Source organism: Bicyclus anynana, chromosome 20 (assembly GCF_947172395.1).
Source record: "Bicyclus anynana chromosome 20, ilBicAnyn1.1, whole genome shotgun sequence".
NCBI classification, from domain to species: domain Eukaryota; kingdom Metazoa; phylum Arthropoda; class Insecta; order Lepidoptera; family Nymphalidae; genus Bicyclus; species Bicyclus anynana.
In genome coordinates, this window is record NC_069102.1 from 3,130,733 (window position 1) to 3,147,961 (window position 17,229).

The window sequence follows — 17,229 nt, forward strand, 5'->3', positions numbered from 1 at the left end:
TTTAAAGGAGCCGAACTGCGTAATTAATATATTTTTAACTAAAAGAATAAAAACTTTTTAATTTTTATGTTTTCATACAAAGTAATTAAAATAATGCCGACTAATTATGTACCACAGACCTTTATCTATCCTAGTATTTTGAAATTTTAAAGTTTGACTACGTCAAAATTATAAGGATGCGTATAAGGATTACATTTTAAGATCTATACAAAAAAAAAATATTATGTATTCCGAAAATATTAATTTTGGAACACGATTATTTCTTTGAACATTTTAATAATTTTCGGTAAAGACTATAACCCCAGAGTTATGGGAAAATCTCTCCAGTAACCCTGTATAGAAGCCAGCATAGCCCCTACATACCTCATTTTAGGGATAGCGGTAGTAGTAGGGAACGTCCACATGTGGGAATCGAACCTCGACCTCTCGGTCATGAGTCCGGCACCCTTACCGCGGAGCTATTCTCGCCTCTCGCACGTGGGTTCGATATCTGAGTCACTGTATAGAACCACTTCACCGCACTTAAACTAACCACGTAGACAAATTAATACAGTAACTCAGATCTGCAATCTCTCCAAACTGTTAAAAATTCAAACTTCTTGTTCTTGGTAAACGCAGTAAAAAGTTACAACCGTTAGTTACCCTTACCGCATATTTTATAATAATTTTTTACGCCATAATTTTCGTAATTTCGTTAGTATGCAGAATCTTACAATTTCCATTCAAACCTGAGAAGGCAATTTAAGGAAGCTTTATGACTGCAAGTCATGCAATACAAGGAACATTATAAAGGAATGCAGACATAATAAATCCTTCTAAAATAACCCTATATAAAATATACAGTCTCAAATCATCTAAATACAATTCCGGAGAAGGTAAAAAGTGCTCTTGAAGCTTTATAACTTACTACCAGAACATTTTGTTTTAGCAGCGTAGTTCTCATTCCCGTGGGAATAGGGGGATAAAATCTGTGATCTATGTTACTCCCTGATAATGTAGCTTTCTATTGGTGAAATAATTTTTCAAATCGGTCCATTAGTTTCTGAGTTTGTTCGTTGTTTACCAAAGTACAAATCGATCGTCTTTATAATAGGTACTAGTGTAGATAGCAGACGCCCCGCGGTTTCTCTCGCGTAGTTACCTTCCTTGTGGGACTACGAGGATAAAATATAGCCTATACGATACACACAATTTTGAGAGTAGCACTATTCTATTAGGTACCTTCCTAATATAATCTAGTGAACAAAAAGCTACTGAAATTCGAATCTACAATGACTGATAGAAGATTCCAATATTTGATGGTATTTTTTGTAGATATACCAACGTCAACTAAGTCTGCGGACTATAATCCGTGACTAAATCTTATAAAAATGTCACACTTTTTATGTTAAATATCAAATTTTGCGTAAATATTAACAAAAACCTGCCAAAACACCTTTACCATACAAATAAATCGGTAGTCACCGCAACGGTTCGGTGCGGAAACGAGACGGCATTACATTTCTAACTAGAGTAAAAGAGATGGAGGCAACTGTCAAAAAGGGAAGGGTAACAAATTAATGCGAGAGTGAAAGGGACAGAGGAACTTGTTGCAAAAGCGGCCGCATTCCGTGAGACAGCCCAGTGACCCAAAGCTCCGTGGGCCTCACCTGTTAACCTATGGTTTAGGCAGGCATAAGCACATACTTTAAATATGAATGGAGAATGAATTTTACCAAATTATTCGAAATTCGAAATAACGGATATATGGCATTTGGACTAAGTGAGGTATTTATTCAATGAACAGCCGGGTGTACTTGGTAACACCATTTTCATACTTTATTTCTTTACTAGCGGACGCCCGCGACTTCGTCCGCCCTTAAACCTCTTTAATCGAGCCCTTACAGTAGTATCGCTGTAAAAATGGAGTAACTCCCGTTTTCCCAACATTTCCCTTCACTGCTCTGCTCCTATTGATCGTAGCGTGATGAAAAGTATACTGTAACCTGCCCATGAGTATAAAGAATAGTTGTACCAAGTTTCGTTAAAATCCGTCGAGTAGTTTTTGTTTCTTTAACGATCGTTCGTACATACAGACAGATAAAAAAATACTGATTACATTTTTGGCATCAGTATCGATCACTAATCACCCCCTGATAGTTTTTTTGGAAATATATTTCATGTACCTACAGAATTGACCTCTCTATAGATTTATTATAAGTATAGATAATATACTTAGGTCCTGTTTTCCCGCATTAGTAGTGGCATTTTGACGGCCTCCGTGGCGCCTCCGTGATATGCGTGGTGGATTTACAACACGGAGGTCCTGGGTTCGATCCCCAGCTGGGTCGATTGAGATTTTTTAATTGGTCCAGGTCTGGTAGTGGGAGGCTTCGGCCGTGGCTAGTTACCACCCGACCGACAAAGACGTACCGCCAAGCGATTTAGCGTTCCGGAACGATGTCGTGTAGAAACCGTAAAGGGATGTGGATTTCATCCACACCCTAACAAGTTATCCCGCTTCCATTTTAGATTGCATCATCACTTACCATCAGGTGAGATTGTAGTCAAGGGCTAACTTGTAAAGAATAAAAAAAAGGTAACCCAACTAAACCACATGGCGTCGTTTTGTAGTTTTGTAACATACATATCCTTACCTTATTAAGAATGTATATCGCTTGGGCAATACAGCTGTTAGCTGTTATGTTAGAAATATACGTGTGTTCTGAATACTTAGCAAATAAAACTACACATATAAGTAGCTAGATGACGCCGCGCGGTTTTAACCGTGTGGTTCCCATTCCCGTAGGAATGCGGGGACAATATATAGCCTATAGCCTTCCTCGATAAATGGACTATCTAACACTGAAATATTTTTTCAATTCGGACCAGTAGTTCCTGAGATTAGCGCGTTCAAACAAAGAAACAAACAAACTTTTTAGCTTTATATTATTAGTATAGTAATTTATTAGACTAGGGACATGTTATTTTTATTCGATACCAGCAGACGCCAGGCGGTTTTATCCACGTGATTCCTGAATACTGGGATATAATATAGCCTATAGCACTCGGGGATAGTGTAGCTACTAACACTGAATAAATTTCAAATCAGTTCAGTAGTTTCAGAACCTATTAATTGTTATGTAAATATAAATAGTGACTATTTTTTATTAGAGAGTGATTACTCTCTAATAAAAAATATTATTTTAATAATACCTGCGAAAACCCGACGAATTTTGACGGCCTCCGTGGCGCAGTGGTATGCGCGGTGGATTTACAAGACGGAGGTCCTGGGTTCGATCCCCGGCTGGGCCGATTGAGATTTTCTTAATTGGTCCAGGTCTGGACCATCAGGTGAGATTGTGGTCAGGGGCTAACTTGTAAAGAATAAAAAAAAAGAATCCAAGCGACAACGTCACCCTGATCAAACAGAAGATCCTCTTTTAAAACTTAACTACTTAACAATCAGCATTTACGTAGCAAAATATGTTCTCACGTAGCTCATGGATATTCTGTTTAGGAATACTTTCATTTCACGTAAATGTTATTCAATTCCCAATATCGTTATTTCTAATACCCAAATACGGAAAACTGAGCCATAATCTCTGCTCATGAGGTAAACATTTCTGAGTATCTCATTACTTAGTATACCATATAACCATATAAAGATAGTACGGATAAGTGTCGAGCTGGTTTATTCGTTCCTTTAGAGGCTTTGAGTCAAGTAACCAGAATGTTGCATCTGTCAAATTAACTAATTCATTTAAGAGTTTTGCAACAACAGGTTATGATGAAATAGATTTTTTTTTTATTTATTTTATATATATACAGGGTGCTCGGACGTATTTCCCATAACTTCTAGGTGTTTACGAGCCCACTTGTAGGAGCCGAATACAAAGTAATTCAAATAATTCCGACTATCCTTGTAACACACGCCTTTATCTATCCTTGCATCGCATTAGATCGTTGATCATATACTTTGACCAATGGCGCGCAAAAGGTTATTAAAAATTTCACAAAATGTAAGTCAGTACCTAATGACTTTTCAGGGTATGCATTGCATTTATGCATCTATGAAGTGAAGACCACTGACTTTGACAGAAAAGTAACGTCTAGCGAGGCAAGTCCTACAGTGTTATAGAAGTCAGAGATTAACATTTGTCTCTAGTATGCGTCTGAATCCTATGGACGAAACTAGTGTCGCTTATGTATAACTTATGGTTATATAAAGGGTCATTGACACCATTCCAACGTGTAAATTTATTTCAAATAATTTATAGTAATCTCGTCTCTATTCACGGATGGTTATAAGGCATAGTTTCGCTTGGAATGTGTTTAATTTATTCTTAAGACATGCTCAACTCAATTCTTGTGTGACAACCGATGCGATAATATTTTAACATTCACGAGAATGGGGATGATGACTAGGTTTGAATATATTGATTTTTATGATACATTCAGGTAAATAGGGTCAATGTTAACTAATTTATACATATAAAGCAAAGATTGTCTGGATATTTGCAAAATAAATGAGATTATAAAATTTCAAAATCTATTAAAAATATTTTATCGTATTTAGATGAAAATTCATACAGTTTTAGCTTTCTTACATTAAATGTGACATTTTTTAATATATGAACTATAAGCATAAACGCACAAATAACAAAGATATTAGTAATTTTGTTTGAACGCGCATACAAATCTAACGATCATTACATTGCCAATGACGTCATTAGTTCGAGCCATTTTGTATGGGGCGTTTTTCAGGGATCCGCGGCAACGCCGCAAATCTGACTCTTTAAATCCCTGTAGCTCCGAAAGTAATGATCGCAGATACCCTCTTCCTTTTACAAAATTGCTTTACTATTAGTATACTCTTAATTTATATACAATTTAAAAAACAGTCATCATCCCTATTGTATTAATATGTATCAGTGTAATGGTGATAACAAAAATCATATATGTCTAAATTTATTGTGAGCTCTCGGACTAAAATGCGGATGTAATCCTTGTATGTTTCATTTTTAGCTTTAAAAAAATATAAACGTCGAAGAAATTCGCAAGCGTCCAATAAAATTCAGCACAGTTCCTTTTTTACCAGCGACATTGTAACTACAAAGATTAGACAATCTTTACACCAATTTACAAACCTCGATAAATGTACAAGTTTTTGAAATAACAGTACAGTACACTTCAGTTACATACGTTTTTTTACAGGATGTTTTTTTAAATCGGGTCATCTTAATTAAAGAAAAATAATTATTGCACTCAATGCTTCTTCTACAAAACAAATAAAATATTATTTATAAAAATAGTATTATAACACATTGGTGATTTAATCCGTAATGTTTAACAACAATCAGATCTTAAACTCTTAGTTGCAGCAGCATTGGAAAAATTGTTTCAAGATAGAAAAAAATTAAAAACCGAAAAATGTGAAAAATGGTCACCCTAGGAATTTTTGAAAAACTATTCAAATTATTTTTACTTATTTAGGTGGTGTATCAACTATTTCCGTTGTATCCATTAATTACGGAACGTGCTGTATATACCAATTTCCCAACAGCTGAGACTACTACACTACTCACCCTACACTAAACTGACCAGTGCCTACCCTTATCAAATAGTTTGTGCACGCCACTATCTACCTGCCTTGCTTACTAACATATATACAGAATGCTCGGGAGTATTTTCCATAACTCTGGGGTTTATTCTTTACCGAAAATAAATTAAAAATGTTCAAGGAACATGTATTTTAAAATTAATATTTTCAGGGTAAATAATATTTTTTTTTTTTTGGTAATGGATTTTAAAATGTGTCCCATAAACGCATCCTTAGAATTATTATAGTTATGACGTAACCAAGTTTTACGTATTTTAATAGATAATGGAATCTGTTACATGGATAGTCGGAATTATTTGAATTTAATTAATTAATAATTAATTAATTACTTTGTATGAAAACATACAAAGTTATTATTTTTCAGTTATATTAGTTATGCAGTTCGGCTCCTGTAGGTGAAGTTTGAAGTTATGGGAATTACTTCCCAGCACCCTGTATATCATCCATACATTTAATAACATAAATATTTTTCAAATGATGGGAACAATAAGTGGGCTAACTCGATAGTCAATAGTCACGCATAACGGGCTACACGCTCGGCCACACGCCAATAGCCGCTAATAGCTGGCTATTATGCGAATAGCCGTTACTGATAGCGGCTAACTGGAATAAATGTGTGTTTTGCCTTCATTAGACACACAAAATACTATCCACACAATGGCTATCGTCGTATCATATTTACTCGTTTATTACAGATTTTAAACTCAAATGATCCAATCAAATTAAATTCCTATAGATCACCAGATTATTCTATATCGATGCAAATTCCTTTATATTTAAGTAAGCTTACTAGTAGGTACTACGTCTACGTCTCTACTTCTGGTTTCAAAGGTAATTCACGATGTTTAGTGTAACTTAATAAAGTCATAGTGAGATAATTATACAGGATGTCCGTCTTTGAAATCTTAATTCCAGCAGCTACAGCATTGATAAAATTGATTCAATATAGAAAATTTTGAAAAAATCCGAAAAAAAAATATACCACCCTAGGGATTTTTCTAAAACTATTCAAATTAGTTTTCGATAATTAGGTGGTATATTTACCATTTGCGTTTTATCCATTAATTACGGGACACCCTGTATAATATTGTTTTAAATTGCACCAAATATAAGGCATTATAGTCCTTCCGCTCATGATGGAGCGAGCAGAAATGAGGAATGAGGAGGGAGATTCGCAGAAGAATCAAAGTCAACGACATAGCTTAACGTGTCGCTATGGGTGTCAAATATAGTACGTTGAGGTCCCAAGGTGCTGGAATCCCCGCACTGAAAGGCGCAGTGTGTGTCGACCACCCACCAGGTGGACCCAAGATATAAAGAGGGTTGCTTTTACCCGCTGGTTATAGGCGGCCCAAAACTGGGTTGTTTGAAGGTCCTTAACGCCTTTGTCCAGTGCACCATGGACGTTTCATCGGCTGATGATGCTTGTTGTGCTAATATATATTTTATATGTTTTTTTTTTATTACAGTGGTTATTAATGGTGCTTTCTGCATCCACAGCCGTGGGTTCGATTCCCACAACTGGAAAATACTGCATGATGAGCATGGGTGTTTTGCAGTGTCTGTCTGTGTTATTTTACACACAGACAGACACTGCAAAACATATTAACATTTTATAAGTATATTTATATGTAGCATATTAATTGAATAAATCAGCTATCTTAGTGCCTACCCATAACACTAAACACCGACTTACTTTAACTTAAGTACCTAAGCCTAAGTATTATGGTTACGAAGTGATGTGTATATATTTATTTATTTCCCAACAGTGTCGCCCACTCGCGCGACAAACGGCGGCAGCGTCCACGCGTCGCCCGCGCGGGAGGTGTCGCGCGACACGCCCGACTACCAGTACGGGCGGTTCGACGCGAGCGCGCTACACATAGCACACGCGCTGAAGCAAACTGAACTGCAGAAGGCCTACCACAGGCCTAAGGAGAAGCCCATTGATTGCTATCTGGTAAGTCACTCACCGATGAACCCATGGTCATAAGGGAGTGGCGATCACTCACCTGTGCAAAAGTTCAGTGTTGGTTAACTCTCCGTTAGCTTAGGACCAAGACATCAATCAGGTTGCAGGAAGCAGCTGAATGCTGATGGTTTGATACCGTGGTATTTGGAAGTCCATACAAGAGGCCAATGTACAGCAGTGAACTTTCATTAGCTGATATAATGGATGTAGTGATGGAGCGAGTTGTGCTCGGAGTATCTCTGTGTGATTGAATCAATGACGTGAACATGTCTCTATAAGTCGCAAAACTGAAGTGGCAATTAAAAGTTCTTACAACATTTCGACTTAGACGCCATAGACGCATTATTTTGTATTGCTATATGGGTCACCGAGTAAAGTCTTTAAGATAACATGTCGATTTTTGTCTGTAGGCGAGCTGAGATACAATCATCCAATAAATTTTTAATCGATCTAGTAATTGAATCGATTCATCACGTATAGGTAGGTATAGGTACTACCTAGGTGTTATAAAAGCGACATACGGCATTGCGATACGGCGTAGTCGTTAGCGAAAGAACCTTGCAAGGCTGTGATCTAGTTCCTGGGTATTGCGTATTACCGCGTGTTTTCACCGTAACACTAGTTTGACTACACGTTTCTATTCAATTCAGTTATTATTGGTCTTATAAATTGAGTTCGTTCGTTCGTAACACTCCCGATGGTCTGCGCGGGCCGGGAGGGAGGGTTCCCCCCCCCCAATACCCGCATATCATGGGAGTGTCATCAACAAACTTGCCTAGCTATAATTGTATTTATTTACAATTTCGCTGATTGACAAATTAGTAGGTGATGAACGTTTACTTTGTATTAACTAAATCGGCAATCAAACCATTTTTAAAGCCTTCGCTTCCTCCTTCCTTTAGGTCCGGTCCGGTCTAATATAAATCATTCCTTAATATATTCAATCAATTCAATATCAATATATTCAATCTATTCAATTCCTTAATACCTATATCAATCCAAACAGCAAAATCGGTTCAGTAATTAAAGGAGTAACAAACTTACACACACACATGAACTTTCGCCTGTATAATATTTTAATTTAAACCTTCATAAGAATCCATTATAGTAGAAGGATATTTTTAAAACAAGAAATCAATCGTCGTCCATTTGATACGCTAGTACGATGCACGCGGTATTTTAGTTTTAAAAGATCTAATTAAAACGGTACAGCAAAAATACCTTATAAATGATTTTAAAATGGTATAATTATTTATCTCTCGCGGAGCAATATCGAGTGATCTTCGCATTCTTGCCTTTCGGACTAGAAACGATCGCGTGCGCTTTGGGAATGCGTTCATATTGTGGGACAAACGATAAGAGGAAAGCGATTAAAGATTATATCATCGGCAAATTATTATTTACTGGCAGAAGCCGCGCGGTTTCACCCGCGTGGTTCCTGTTCACGTAGGAATACGAGGATAAAATATAGGCTAGCACTCGGGGATAGTATAGCTTCCTAACAGTGAAATAATTTTTCATATCAGTTTAGTAGTTTCAGCGCGTATTCAATGCAAACAAACAATCAAATCTTTCCTCTTTATAATATTAGTATAGGTACTATCGGTAAATAATAAGTATTTATTAATCTATTTCAAACTACAACATTTAATTACAAACTGAGTTTTCTAGATTTCTGATATAATTTAACCAAAATTAAAGACCTGGCTCTCCTGTCATGTTAAAGTAGCGTCCTTTTGGACTATGAGAGTAAGGACATCAAGGTACCGTAAATGCAAGTTACACATTTACCAGCTATTATTTCATGAACTAGCAATAGCCTTGATAGATTTTCTAATTTTTTTTTAAATTAAGAAACAAGTACCTACGTTAAATTTTATGTGGAATTATCTTCACAATATAACATAATATAACATAATCTCTACCCAGTAGAGCACAAACTTGACGTTTTATAAGTGTACAAGCATTTGTAGTAACTAACTCCACGTCAAATAAACTAATTATAAAGACTATAGTTAAGACCGTAAACTATAATATCCAATACAGGGAATCCTAGTGTGAAAAACACAGACCTATGGTAAATGATTTCTATAGTATTTACTTGTGAATCAATAAACAATTTATTTATTATTTACCCGCTACCGCCTATGACTTGTAGCCCAGCAGCAACACCATAACAATCGGACGTCATTAAGTGTAGCGAGAAATCGACAAAGCTTCCGATGGCAGGACGATCCGCACGCAGATATAAGGCTATTTTCTTCTTTTACATTCTCTATCTTTAGCAAATTGTTTATTTAAAATTTTGTGTTTGCTTACAAATAAATATGGGACGATAATATTTAAAAAAAATAGAGTTTAAAAACTATAACCCGACTACGTAAGAAAGTGGTTTAAAAAGAACGAAACCAGAAAATATTTCAGATAGAAATCGAGAAATGCATAGGTACAAAAATCATGGTACTATGGTATCAAATGATCAACTACTATGATCAATTTTGTATTTTGTTTTTATCATGTTCTGATATTTTGCTACACATGTCGTTACCATAACGTCAATTTACTTGATCTCGAAAATTAAAAATAAGAAAAAATAATAAAAAAACGTCCATACAGCTGAACTTAGAACTTCCTCCTTTTTGGAAGTCATTTAAAAATCACTGCCACTGATGTAAGGAGATTTTTATTCATTTATTTCAAGTAAGCTAAGTTTACAAGCACTTTTGATACGTCATGTTATGTTATAATAATAATAGTGACAACTGATAAGTGATAAGTAAAGTCGAAAACTGAAAGTTAAAGTTACGAGGACTTCAAAAGCGCCTTGGTCCGAGAAAAATCGTACACCGAAATTCATAATTACCCAGCTCCCGAATATAATAATAATTCTACACTCAGGTACCTTAGTTTCGTTGCCTTTTTTTGGCCAAAAGCGAATCAGGTCTGGCAATGGGTGACCATGCCATATACGGTGTCAGGACCTGCCGTCCGCACGAACACTTCTTGTGGGAAGTTCATTATTATGTAACCTTTAAATGGAGGCGCCAGTTTTTGTGGGCGATTGTACTCTGTATACATTTGACATTGTCTCCGCTATTGAATCGTGACATATCGAAGGCATTTAAAAATCAAATAAAAATTTAAAATGTTTTGAATATTTTAAAAGGCATTTAAATCATAAAATATTGAAAACGTTTAAAAATCAAATTTTAGAATCAAGAAACGGAAATATACAGGTTGTCCCGTAAATATTACGGTACGATTTTTGTATTTTGTACAAAAATCAATTTAACATAAACATAACATAAAATTTCGGCCAACATATATTGCTTTATTTTAGTAGGCCTTGATGTCAGCTATCATCCTGTAGGTGTAGAGTTTGTCGTAATATTTACGGAACATTCTGTAGTATAAGCTTTCCTTGGTGACCCACTACAGGGCCAGCCTTAAAGGAGAGAAAATATCCACTTGACTCCTAAATGGACGACCGGTCGCCCAACGTATCCGTTACGTGACATGTAAAAAAATATAAAGTAAACTAAGGGCAATAGGCGAGCACAGTATCACGCTCCGCGCGATAGAGGAATATAAAGATTTTTTAAATGGCTCACAACGGTAGATTAAAACCGCATTCCCTGACTGTCGGCTTCTTCAACGCAGACGGACTTTTCGATAAAATATTCGCGGGCAGCGAATGGAAATGGAGCTTAGACTCACCACGCTGCTTGTGATCCGAAGCCACATATTCTAACCACTGGACCTACAAAGCTGTTCTTGGATCTATGATTTCAAAAACCCTTCAAAGTAACTTTCACAACTTTCTCCAGAATAATATTCGTAGGTATTGCTTGTGTATGACACAGGAGCCCTAAATAGAAGGTTCGAGTACAAAAATAAGGAGAAGCATCTTTCGGGTGACAGTCGAGTATATGGTACTGAATAATGCAGGACGTAAGAGATTTGTTACTGTCTTGACACGCGTCCTTTAGTGAAAACCGGATGCGCTTTGTATTCTGTCTGCCAAGGATACCTGACAGGCTCAAGTTAAAATTAAATTTAGTTCTGGTTTTTTTATTAACCAACGCACACCCGTGATATTTAATTTAGCTTTTTATATTAACTACTGCAACAAATTAATATCATATTTATGTCATTAAATTAAGAAAATTACAACACAACCACAAAATTATAATCGTATCCGGTATGTTAAATAGTGGCGATTGTAATGACATCACTACAGACCAAATTAACTCGTGATATAATATGTTTAAACACTTTCAAATAAACTTCCTTTTACATAAAAGTTGTTCCTTCCTACGACTCACTTAACGGGAAATGAATGATAATGTATAAATATACTATAAATATACTTAAACAATACACATCACTATCTAGCCCCAAAGTAAGCATACAGAGTAGCTTGTGTTATGGGTGCTAAGATAGTTGATATTATAATATTAATATACAATTATATACTACATATAAATACTTATATAATGTATAAATACACACAGACACTGGAAAACACTCATGCTCATCACACAAATATTTTCCAGTTGTGGGAATCGAACCCACGGCCGTGAATGCAGAAAGCAGGGTCACTACCCACTGCGCCACGCGGCCGTCATATGTAGTGATAATATAAACGGATTTTCATAATAGAACAAATAATTTTGTAATAGCCGACAGGCTAATTTACTAACTTTGACGTATGTTAGTTGACAAATACTAAATTGGTATTCTATGAAACAAATGTTATCAGGTACCTACTGATAACCCTTCGTGGCTATTAAACAGTAGGTATAGATGACATTTGTCGGTTGATTTGATGTTTATTTAAATAGGTTGGTAAAAAAGACCAAATTAGTGAATAGGCATGGCATACTATTTAATTGACTTTGCTAATAATAAAATGTAATCATCATTATCAACTTCTGAGCTCGAGTCTCCTCTCAGAATGAAAGGGGTTAGGCCAATAGTCCACCACGCTGGACCAATGCGGATTGTCAGACTTCACACACGCAGATAATTAAAAAAATCTTTGGTATGCAGGTTTCCTCATGATGTTTTTCCTTCACCGTTTGAGACAACTGAAAAGTTGGAGGTGCATGTAGACCGGATTCGAACCCACACTCTTCGGATTCGGAGGCAGAGGTCATATCCACTGGACTATCACGGCTTATTAAAATGTAAACTTAACTAATATTAAAATGTGAAATTGATAACACTGGAGTCCCTAATCGTCCATCTTTCTGTTTGTTTCGGAACGCCTACCGTTGTATTTCTAGTTTCCTTATAAAGTAAATATTAAACAGTGGTGTCACCTGGTTCAAGGTTGTCAGCTGAAAATCAGCGCTGTATGTCCAATATTTCCTTGGTACATGCAGCAAAATGCTGAGCTGGAACCTTTTTCAAGGTTGTGCCCAATGACATAGTGGTGTTCTGATGCTTAGACTAAGCGGTTTGAGTATTAGGCACTACAATTATTGTATTAAGTGGTTAAGTGTGGCACAATTTTTGAAATAAATGTTTTTTATTTCTTTCTTTCAGTTTATCAAAAGTGCTTTCACTGCAAACAAGCACATATAGTGTATATTAGCCACTTGAGAAAATTAACATAAAATCAATAAAAACAGCACTTTTCGTGTTCCGTAAAACCGACTAACGAAAATGAAAATGTCAACTGGACAATATCCACTACCTACGAAGTATCCACGAAGGGTTGGCAGTAGCCCGGATAACATTTTTACCTAATATTATCAGTTATAATAAAATAAATCATTAACAACCCATATTCGGCTCACTGTTGAGCACTTGTCTTAGAAAGAGAGGGGTCAGGTCTTAGTACACCACGCTGGCGAAATGTGGATTGGGAGAATTCACACACCTAGGGAATTAAGAAAATTCTCGCGATGGTTTTCCTTCACCATGATGTTTAATTTCTTGTAATGCACAGAACTGAAAAGTTGGAGGTGCATGCCCCGGATCAGATTTGAACCAACGTCCTCCAAATCGAAGGCAAAGGTCATATCCACTGAACTGTCACGTATCTTACTCTCACTTGGAGAGTTAAGAATTCGGACCCTTCCAAAGTCACCATGTGACGTCCATATTTAGATAACCTACTTTTTATACATTACAAGTTAGCCTTTGACTACAATGTCACCTGATGGTAAGTGATGACGTAATCTAAGAAGTGAGCTAACTTGTTAGGAGAATGAAAATCCACACCCCTATTGGTTTCTACACGACATCGTTCCGGAACGCGAAATTGTTTGGAGGTACATCTTTGACGGAAAAATCCATGGTTCCCGCGGCATTTGTGTAAGACTTTAAAAGCACTCCATGCGAAATGCTTCATTGAGACTATTCTTTACTTCTGACGTTATCTAAGTCAGTGTGCACACTTATTGCATAAGCTTCTAGAATTGATATAATAGCATTAATGCATAACTCTATAACCTACGTTGTATAATGCATGCAAATGATACGTATAAATTAAAGATAGTTATCGAAAAATTAATGCGTAAATGTCACCCATTCGATATGATCTGATGCAAGCGAATTAAATTGAGTGCTTATTAGTAGGTCTACCATGTAAATGTAATAAAAACCGGGACATTATTAAGCGACTTCAAAAAAGAAAGATCACACTGTAGCCGTTAGTTTACTCATTTAATATTGATTCATTTTTCACAGATCAATGCCTTTTAAAAAAAGATTCAAGGAACAAAACACGAAAATATAATATATTACACGAAATTATAATATATTTTGATAGCAATAAAGCTGAACTAAAATTGACAGCGCCTTACACAAATGACAATAAGACCGACATTACCAAATTTACCGACATTAGCCAATGAGTGCTATTAATACACTAGCTCCGCATCTGGGGCACTTCTTTCTTCTTTTTGGGAATAAAACATAATGAGAACTATTTGAGAAATAATAGAAACAAAGATGTATGAATATACACTTTAATTAGTAGCAATATCTATACTATCTATACTAATATAATAAAGCTGAAGAGTTTGTTTGTTTGTTTGTTTGTTTGTTTGTTTATTTGTTTGTTTGTTTGTTTGATTGAACGCGCTAATCTCTGGAACTACTGGTCCGATTTGCAAAATTCTTTCAGTGTTAGATAGCCCATTTATCGAGGAAGGCTATAGGCTATATATTATCCCTGTATTCCTACGGGAACGGGAACCACGCGAGTGAAACCGCGCGGCGTCAGCTAGTGATTAATATAACAAAACAGAGATGCGATTTGGAATCCATCCGATGGCAGAAGCCATCAGTGACATGACATTGACAGTGATAAGACATAAGTTCGTATAGAACGTTCCAAATGTCAGATGCAGGGATGGCTGCGTTTACTTTAACAAAAATCTCTAAATCTATATGTAAACTTATCAGGCAGGAAGAATATTCCAAGTTAGTTAGTTATATGGTGAGCGTAGTCGCTCGTATGAATGGAACGGATCATAACGACCTTGCGCCCACGCGGTGTACCGTACGTTTTGTAGGCAATTGTAGGTCGTAACTTGATAACTACTAAATCTGTGCCGATTTTTTTCGATAGCATCTTTAGTAGAACCTATGTAGGTAGTGCTGAGACGTAGAATAGACGATAGGTGTGGCAACAGTAGGCAGGTATTTTTATGCAAAGTACGTTAGCGCTATAATATCTGGTTTTTTTTATATTCTTTACAAGTTAGCCCTTGACTACAATATCATGGTACAACTGATGGTAAGTGATGATGTAGTCTAAGATGGAAGCGGGCTAACTTGTTAGGAGGAGGATGAAAATCCACACCCCGTTCGGTTTCTACACGGCATTTTACCGGAACGCTAAATCGCTTGGCGGTACGACTTTGCCGGTAGGGTGGTAACTAGCCACGGCCGAAGCCTCCAACCAGTCAGACCTAAACAAATTAGGAAAATCTCAATCTGCCCAGCTGGGGATCGAACCCAGGACCTCCGTTTTGTAAATCCACCACGCATACCACTGTGCCACGGAGGCCATCAAAATGTTTAAATGGTATAATATTTACTCTTGCTTTCGTATACTCTATACTCTATAGGTATCATGAGAGCCTTGATAGCCCAGTGGATATGACCTCTGCCTCCGATTCCAGAGGGTGTAGGTTCGAATCCCATCCGGGGCAAGCACCTTCAACTTTTCAGTTGTGTGCATTTTAAGAAATTAAATATCACGTGTCTCAAACGGTGAAGGAAAAACATTGTGAGGAAACCTGCGTACCAGAGAATTTTCTCAATTCTCTGCGTGTGTGAAATCTGCCAATCCGCATTGGGCCAGCGTGGTGGACTATTGGCTTAACCCCTCTCATTCTGAGAGGAGACTCGAGCTCAGCAGTGAATATGGGTTGATAATGATGATAGGTACTCGTAAGTTGATAGAAACTCATTGTAATAAGCCAAGCTAATAAATACCCTGATAATAATTGAATAAATAATATAAAATAGGTTGCACATCATCTGAGAGTAGGCAATGCGTTTATGAGGTGCTCGATTTATCGCTTATAATAATTAATTTTAATTATTAAAAGCGATAAATAATATTCTTAATTTTTTATATGGGTCAAATTAGCGTGATAGTGGAAACCAACCAGAAATTAACTTCAACTTTTTAAATTAAAATTACAGGAAAAATAATTAATTTTGACTTTGATTTTACGTCTTTTGTGAAATTTAAAGCCTTATGCAGCAATCCATCAAAGATGACGTCGACGTCGATATATTTTCTCGGAATTTACTTAGTTTGAAAAATACTTTTAATTAGTTGACCGCTTATATTTTTCATGCATTAGCAAATCCAAAGTTCCAAGTACAATCATATTGAATGTTCTAAGAACTTAATTGTGTAACTCTTATTAATTGTATCCCGCATACAAAAATATATAATAATATTTAATACAACAAATGCATGATGCATTCAATGGTTTTCCCGTAGCTTTTCCAGCAAATAGCCTATACCTACCTACAATTTTTATTAGTCTAAGACCCGACATTAGAAGTTACCCTCATCTGTTATTCATTAGTGCTATGAAATAAATGATAGATGACGTTCACAGTGACACATTACAAATATGTAGGTTGCCTAGTTAAATTGCGGCCAAATTTATTTTTCATACAGAATAGGAAACCATGAACTTCATCAAAGGCAACCTAATATAGTTAAATTAGGCATAAAATAAGCTTACATTTGACATATTAGACTATAAGACTAAATAATTAATGAGGGTATTTAAATAACATTACATAACTGCTTATATCTGGCAACCCTACAGTTACAGTGTGAAACTATCCAACCCTTACTTTTTCAATTCTATTGGGTTTATTTTATTAACTTGTACGACTTTTTTTTAATTAACCAATGAGGGAAGGAGATTAAATTAATTAAGAAAAAATAATCATAATAATGTTCGGCTGCAATTTAACTAGACATCATATGCGCAATGTGCCAAAGTGAATTGTTGAAGATTGTTTTAGTATATAAGCCTGATTGTTTAGTATATAAGTTTGATTGTTACGTAATAATGTAGCACTAAAGATATTTCCTTTAAGATAAGTATATAATAAGTATAGTATATACCAATTTGTTAGCCTTCGTATAACTGAAATAGTTTAC

General features: G+C 36.0%; 1 protein-coding gene and 1 long non-coding RNA gene across 7 annotated transcripts in view; both read left to right on the forward strand.

Annotated features, from left to right (window-relative positions):
* The window catches only part of LOC128199236 (uncharacterized), a 245,669-nt gene that overhangs the window by 187,863 nt on the left and 40,577 nt on the right, over positions 1-17,229 (forward strand). The gene's annotated exons all lie outside the window — the stretch shown is intronic.
* LOC112052778 (hillarin) overlaps positions 1-17,229 on the forward strand; it is a 77,679-nt gene that overhangs the window by 19,873 nt on the left and 40,577 nt on the right. For all 6 annotated transcript variants that reach the window (XM_052887891.1, XM_052887892.1, XM_024091995.2 and 3 more), the window contains exon 4: positions 7,372-7,562. In XM_052887891.1, coding sequence (XP_052743851.1) covers positions 7,372-7,562 — 191 coding nt within the window. The remainder of the gene's footprint in view (positions 1-7,371; positions 7,563-17,229) is intronic.